At 37.4% G+C, this 7,938-nt stretch overlaps 1 protein-coding gene and 1 non-coding gene across 2 annotated transcripts in view; both read left to right on the plus strand.

Annotated features, from left to right (window-relative positions):
- tkv (serine/threonine receptor kinase thickveins) overlaps nucleotides 1-7,457 on the plus strand; it is a gene marked incomplete in the record, with an annotated part of 73,297 nt that extends 65,840 nt beyond the window's left edge. Inside the window, 1 exon segment of the mRNA XM_081760511.1 lies at nucleotides 4,569-7,457. Coding sequence (XP_081616637.1) covers nucleotides 4,569-4,697 — 129 coding nt within the window.
- TRNAR-UCG (transfer RNA arginine (anticodon UCG)) lies at nucleotides 283-357 on the plus strand. Its single transcript has one exon. It is a non-coding gene; the product is annotated as a tRNA-Arg (tRNA).
- Nucleotides 7,458-7,938: the final 481 nt, after the last annotated feature.

The following is a 7,938-nucleotide window of genomic DNA, read 5'->3' on the forward strand; positions in this document are numbered from 1 at the left end:
TTTTTCAGGATATCAGTTAGAAATTTCCTGAGACATCCTATTTAACCTAATACATTGGTTAGCCTATCATTCTCTTCAAAATAAAACTACGTTTCAAATGGTACCATTCACATGTCTCCATCATGTAACTGAGGCAAAAAATCGCAAAGAAAGTTTTTGTTGTTGTTGTTAAAATATCCCTTTTTTAAACCTTAAAATATCCCTTTTTTAAACCTTTTGCCACTCTGGACCCTCCCTTTGTTAATGAAGAGAACTGAAACAAATATGATAAATACTACTCGTGGCCCCGCGTAGCGTAGTCGCTAACGCTCTCGCCTTCGGTGCGAGCGGTCCCGGGTTCGATTCCCGGTGGGGTCACTCGGTCGAAAAAGTGTAACACGCTTTTTCAGGCCAGCTACCCTGAATGAGGTTTCCCTGGGTTTTCCTCATTCACATCAGGCAAATGCCGGGGTGGTACCTAACTTATAGGTCCCAGGCCGCCTCCTTCCCTCCCCAATCCTTTCTTCCTTCCCTTTCCCCGGATTGTGTGCTCGCCGAGGGACGTCATCCCTCAAATCGTGACGGGCTAAATGGCCTTAGATGCCGAAAGCCCAGAAATCTAAATCCTAAATAAATACTACTCGGTAGACTGAGTGTTTGTGAAAAATTTCAATCTTCTAGTTTGCAAAAGCAAGCCCGCAAAAAAAAAAAAAAAAAAAAAAAAAAAAAAAAAAAAAAAAAAAAAAAAAGAAGTATCCCAGATTCCCGTATAAAACAGGATCTCAGGTAAAAATCTCCTGAGACATTCCTATTTATCCTCGGATCATCGCTCGTACATCATTCTCTTCAGAATAGAACTGCCTTTCAAACGGTACCATTCACATGTCTCCATCATGTATCTAAGGCGTGAAAATCGCGAAAAAAAATTATTTTTTTGGGTAAAAATATCCTTTTTCAAAAATCTTTTTGCCTCTCTGGACCTCTCCCCCCCACCCCACCCGTGATAATGCAGAGATCTGAAAAAATCTGATAAATACTACTCGGTTGACTGAATGTTTGTCCAAAATTTCAATTTTCTAGGTGGAAAAGTAAGCCCACCAAAAAATACCAAAAATAGGCGTAACATTTTTCTTTAAAGTTATGACGTCATCATCTCCCATATCTCAACGCAGAAAGGTGTGAAATCATATGTAATGTGTCCTACAATGCCTCTAGACTTGAAGAAGCAAAAAAATCCGAAGTAAAAAGCTTTATTGGTTCTTTTTTAATCTAACAATGAAAACACTACTTTAGTACCTAAAAATAGTACCTATGTAACTCCAAAGGGCTAAGGGAAGAAGTGAAAGAGTGAAATATGTTGTTGACAAAACCAAACATACATCAATGGGATTCCTCGTCTTATAAATAATAGTTTTTGTATTTAGTTTGTAATAAACAAAATAGTTTAGCATACAGTTATTAAAACTAAATAATAATGTTATCTACAAAGTAGTTCACAAGAAACCAAAAGAACATGATACGAAACCAAATGCAGACGAGTTTATTCCTCTAGTCGCTGTCTTAACTTAGATTTTAGGGGCGGTGTTATTCTGGCAACACTGTAATTTCTATTGACGGCCTATTATTTTTTTAACGGAATTATACAAATAACAGGAGAATACATGAATTTTTTGTGTATTCGTAGAAGTTTTATAAAATATTTTGTAATATTTTCCAATCATTTGATTTTATTATTATTATTTAGTTTTGTTTTTACCCGGACGAAGAGCTAGCTTATAATATATTATAAGCTAGCTTATTTACCCGAATAGCTAGATTATAAGAATTTTCAATGAGTAACTATCGTATCGTATTTTTGCCGTTTTTATGCGTATGTAGTCATGGGTATTTAATTTAGTTACTTCATTTACCCAAGAGGCTAAATTTCTTAAGATTCGGTTATGATCTCATAATACGTTTTTGAGTAAATAGTAGAAGTAGCGGTAGATGCTATTTAATTGTTATTTATAATAAATTGTAAAAAATAACAATGATTATATGAGATTCTCAGTTCATTAGTTCAAGTCGTATTTTTCAGAATGAATGGAGGTACTAAAAGTAATTTTATCTCGAGAGGTACTTCTATATACCTTTGTTGATTATCTGGATAAGTTTTTTTTTTTTTTTTTTTTCATTAGGCGCTTCGGGAATTATTTGATTTTTAGAAAATAGTTTATTAGAATTTTTCAAATACACTGCATGCTCACTGAATTGCGACCACCTCTCCACACAAGAAAGTGTGACTAGCAGCCAAGCTGATTATATGACCATCCTGATTGGTAGTATTGCAGAGAAAGAACACACTCGAGGGTACATGTTGACAGACAGCACATTGGTATAATGGGAGGTGAGCAGGATTGTGGGTATCCAAGCAATAGGTGAGTCAATAACCCAGACAGCAACACTTGTGGGATGCGCCCGTTCGTGTGTAGTGAAGGTGTACAAGAAGTGGGAAGAAAATGCGGTAACGGTCTCAAAAGACGAAACTGCAGGGGCGTACGGAAGTTCAAACCATGGGGCGAGCGTTGCGCCAAACAGCTCGTGACAGCGAAACGAACCATCAGTGTTCGGGAATTATGTGACCAATACAATGGTGTATGCACAACATCCATATCGCACGCAATTATACACGGCACGCATGCAGTTCCAGAGCAGACGAGACACTCATCGCTCACTCCTTACGACTCGTCACAGCAGACTTCGTCGCGCTCGGGCGCAGAAAAACGCTAACTGTACCATGGATGGTTGGAAAAGGATGTGCTGGCTCGATAAATCACGGTTTGTGCTACTACTCTTGGACGGGCATGTGCATGTGTGGCGCCAACAGCACGAAACTATGGACCCCTCGTACACGGTGCGTACTATACAGGCAGGTGGGGACGGCTATGTGATTTGGGGATACTTCCGTTGGCATGGACCGAGACCGTTGGTCTGTATGGACCACAGTGAGACATTCCTTGTGTACCTGCAGGTGTTATATAGGTGGTATATGACCTACCATGCAACTCTTCTATCCACACGAAGACGTCACTTTTCAGGACAACAATGCATGGTGTCACCAAGCCAGGCTTAAGGAATATTACACGGAGCTGCAGTGTATGAATTGGTCTCCTAAGTCACGGGATCTTAATCGTATAGAACATTCATAGGATGTTGTGGAACAAGCTCTTTGCACTATGACTCCTGCTCCAACATCTGTGGGCTCATTGTGGGATGCTATCAGTAATATGTGGTGTTAGACCCTCGTGGAAACATATCAGCAACTACCAATATCCATGCCATGTCCTGTACAGACCGTCCTCTGAACAAAAGATGAGCAACAAAAGTAGATTGTCGCAATTCAGTAAACACTCAGTGTATTTTATGCATAAGAACTTTTCTTGGGTGTAGCTTATTTGATTAATGAAAACCGCATCGCAATACGGCCAAGATTTTTTTAAGGTCAGTTAAAAACACCTATCAGAGTATTTTCCTCCATTTCTTTTTCATCTTCCATGATAATTTATTTTATCAAGTCTTAGTGTTTCGGTTTTTCTGAAATACGAGAGGGGACCGAAAAAAACGGACTTTTGTTCTAAAAAATTATTTTATTATTATTATTATTATTTTACAAAATACTTTGTTTCCTTCAAAGTAATCTCTATTAGATGCGACGCAATTCTCCAATCTTCTTTCTTACTGTTTGAAGCATCTCTGGAACTCTTCATCTTTGATATCGTACAGTGCCCTCTCCTAAGCTCTTTTTACACACACCACATCATCAAAACGACTCTCTTTTAGATTTTTTTCATTCTTGGGAATAGAAAACAAAAATCTCACCGGGCTAGGCCTGGCAAATACGGAGGGTAGGGAACGATAGCCTACTCGTAAGAGCCCAAATATCCAGGTCCTGTGTGAGCAGGTGAGGAACAAACTTAGCGGCAACGTGTCTCTCTTTTGCAAATCCTCATTGAAAATCCGCTGTTCTAAAGTTTCGTCGATCGTGAAACAACGATCCTTGTTGATGTTTTGGCGGATTTTTTCAATGTTTCTGTCGCTTTGAGATGATGATGAATGCCCAAAACGAGCATAATCTTCAACATTGATCTGATCATGTTTAAACTTCTCAAACCATTCGAAAACTTGTGTGCTCTCATAGCATCCTTCTTGAAAGCCTGTTAAAGCATTTGGTAAGCTTCCGTTGCAAGCAAGAAGCAACTTTTCTAACATTAGTTTTTTCAACGATTTCGCACACGGCAAACAAGAACAGTTGAGAGAAACAATGCTACAATCGAACATCAACCTTCTACGCAGACGCCGAATGGGCAACTGATTTCAGAACTCTCTTCTACTCCTAGGAACTGTTGTGATATAATCCATTCCTAGCTACAAGCACGGAAGATCATCGAAAATTTACCAAGTTTGATTCACACACAAAATACAAGTAAATAAGGTGATGTTTAATCCTTATGTTTAAAATGGCTTCATTTCCTAGTATTAAAAGAAATGAGATGGTGCTAATTAGTCACTGATGTTGAAAATTAATGAATTCTTTTTTTTTTATTTCCCAGGTACTACGAACAATCTCAAAGTTGATGCAAGAATGCTGGCATCCAAACCCTGCTGTTAGATTGACTGCATTAAGAGTGAAGAAAACACTTGCAAAACTGCATTGTGATAATGATATTAAAATTGTGTAGTATGACACGTTAAGAAATACGTACATTATTTGTTGGTGAGTACTGTTAATGAACTCCTTGCTCAAAGGAGGTGTAGTAGAATCTACGAACTGAATGAAAAAGTGTATCGAGGTTGAAACAATAACAAATTAATAACAATAATCATAAAACACAAGAAGTGCGTAGTGAAGTACAGTACAGTTCAGTAGCGACGTATATACCAGTGGATTTAACATTTCTCATAAACTAAAAAATAAAACTGGAAATCTCCGAGACGTGCTTGAGTATCCCAACGTTTAACAAGTACAAAAGACATACATATTGGTGTACAGTTAGGTTTGTACCAGTGCTTTGCCGGCAAGACTAGTGCGAAAAAGAAAGATGAAAACAATCTTGTAAATGGCTCTTAGAAGCCGTTGTTAATTATGGTGCTCAGATGACAATCGTTTTCCAGCGTGAGTACTTTTCTCAAAATGACTAGGTCACAGAATGTTAAAAAAGTTTTCCTTCTGCCTTCTCATTTCCTGTGATTAGCTGTTTTTTGTCTCTTTCTGCTCGGATGATTCTTCACGTATTGTGGAAACGAAGATGTCAGAAGGGAAAGAATATTTGTGGTAAAATAATGAATATTTACAGAAAAAAAAAAAAAAAACATGAACAATTGTGTGAAAGGAAATTTTCTAGTGTTTCGATATATAGATACAGCTACAGGTACAATGATGCAGGTAAAGTTTAATTATTTCACAGAGGACTGTTTTGTGAGAGATTCAGTAAGTTAATTTGGTGTATGTATCTTCAATTCCATTTTTGGTACAGTCCCAAGATTTCAGATATAGACCCAGTGTCGTGAAGCAGTTGGTGGCAGCATTTGTGATATTGATCCCATATCCTGAGGCAATTTAAAACCATTTGAATTAAGAGCTAGTGGATGGAAACTGGTATGCAAACCATACATCACCTAACTGACAGGAAATCTAAGCTGTACAACACTCCATGATTTTTTTTTTTTTTTTTTTTTTTTTTTTAATACGAAGTTTCTTCTACTCTGTAATGATGTGATGGTCATAGAATGTGCGAAATTTATGGAAACGAATACCTGACCTTGAACACCCACAACTGAAGTGCTCAATTCCTGTTGTTATTTATGATTTAGGGGAGCGCGGTGGCTCAGTGGTAGAGTGTTCACCGCTATCGCCTAGTGAACTTTGTGATGGGCAAACATTGTCTTCACTGTCTCCTTTAACCTAACCGGCATAACCGTGGGGCGTAAAATTGTAGGATTTTATTTCATATTTATGTATGATTTAATAACTTATAAGAATTTAGAGACCGGACACAATGGTAGGTTTTCCAGGAAAGGAAATAATCTAAAAGAATCGTAACGTAATCAGAATAATTTGCTCACAAATAGCAGTGGATTGCGAATAATGTCAGTGGTCAATCTCTTGATGAAAGAAAGGTGTCCACTTTAATCACCGGTTGAGGAGAGCTCTCTGGTTTCGTAAACTATAAATAACGACGGTAATAGCCAATATAGTGACCACAAATCGTCCAACTGAAACCTTTGTGGCTGACCAGGGCCTATTTGACTGTTGGATTGGTGTTTAGGCGCCCTTTTTAGCATCAAGGCTGTATGAGACGTGGATCTCAGTTGAAGGTGGAATCTGAGCCACAATAATGCGTTCGATTTCAATGCTCGAATTGAACGTACGAGACTCCTTGCACCAAAGGCATTCGCTAACCACTAGAGCAACGTGAAGGGCTTTGAGAGCTTAAGTAAAGCTTGATTTATTAAGCTGCATCGGGACCGAATAAATCAATAGTTTCATTGTTAATTCCCAGTACGAGGGGAAGAGTTGTCTCGAGAAATATGGAGAGAGGAAGTAAAGACATTAGAATAATTAGCTGAATATGACATTCTAATTTATACAATCTCTGCATCACAAATATCAGCATCTCCAGCACCACTTAACTCTAATTACTCGCAGGTCGAGGGATCATTGTAATTGTTAAGCACTAGATCGTTATGAAGCCCAAATTTTGAGGGTTTTTTTTATCGTTATATTGAATTTAAAAAAAGAAAAGAAAAAAGAAAAATGGTGAATCGAGGTTAGGTAACAGAATGTGGTTCTGATTTCCTTTTCACAGAAATGTTCGTGTGTGTCTGTAAATACTACATGATTGATATTATTTTACCACATATTGAAACAAAATTGTATATTTGATCATTTAGTTAGCAAAAGGCAAATTAATCAAACATTTATGATTTTTTTTTGTATTGTAATATAATGTTTTATTCTAATTATTATTATTATTATTATTACCATTTTTTGGGAATAATTATTTTAAGTTCCCAATTTGCGTCCACCGCCACAACATTGTTTTGTTGTTTCTTTGATAAAATATTTTGTTGAGAGAGTATTCGGTGCTTACAGTGTAGTCTGTGAATTGTTTTTTTCAGTGGGTAACCAAGTGCATTAATCATAATAGAAGAAATAAATTTGAAAGAAAGGTTTGTAAATAAACTGAATGTACCAGGCGTAGTACATGTTGTATATACTATAAACTAAGTTTTCTATTTAGACTGGATGCGATTGTGTAATTACAAGTGTCACGTGCCATAAGTGTGTTGTGTGGTGGTGTTACCCTCTTTTCTCTTGCTGTTTTCTCCTTTCATATTTACTGCTGTATTATACGTAAGTTATTAGTTATTTGTTCATCATTAACGTCATACATATATATAGATAATAAATATTAATTTTTTTTATATTTTCAAACACAGTTTCATTGTTTTTATTACTATTACCCGCTTGATCAGTAAATGCATTTTTGTTTTATACGAGGTGCTACGCAAAATATCCCAAGAATGTCATTGTAAAAATCAGAAAACCATACTTAAGTCCTAATGTCCCCCGTCACTTTCAAAGTAGTCCCCTTCGGCGTGTATGCAACGATCCCAGCGCTGTTCCCACTTTTGGAAGCACTCCTGAAGGGTATTCAGGACCCGTTGCGCTTGCACTTGGATGTCTTCAATGGATTTTAAAGGTCGCCCTTTCAACGCGAGTTTCATCTTCGGGAATAGGTAGAAGATTCATCACCTGTAATGACTGGATAAGAAGTTTGGACACTCTTTAACTCTTTGTTGCAGCTCAGTGCATGTCTGAATACTGAGGGTTTTTTGTCGATGCTGAGAAGGCGAGGGACCAACTTTGCTGCAGTTCGACTCAGTGCACTCTCACCAAATGCCCTTTTCCAGCATGCG

This window comes from Thermobia domestica, chromosome 5 (genome assembly GCF_964235325.1).
Source record: "Thermobia domestica chromosome 5, izTheDome1.hap1.1, whole genome shotgun sequence".
In the NCBI taxonomy this organism is placed as follows: domain Eukaryota; kingdom Metazoa; phylum Arthropoda; class Insecta; order Zygentoma; family Lepismatidae; genus Thermobia; species Thermobia domestica.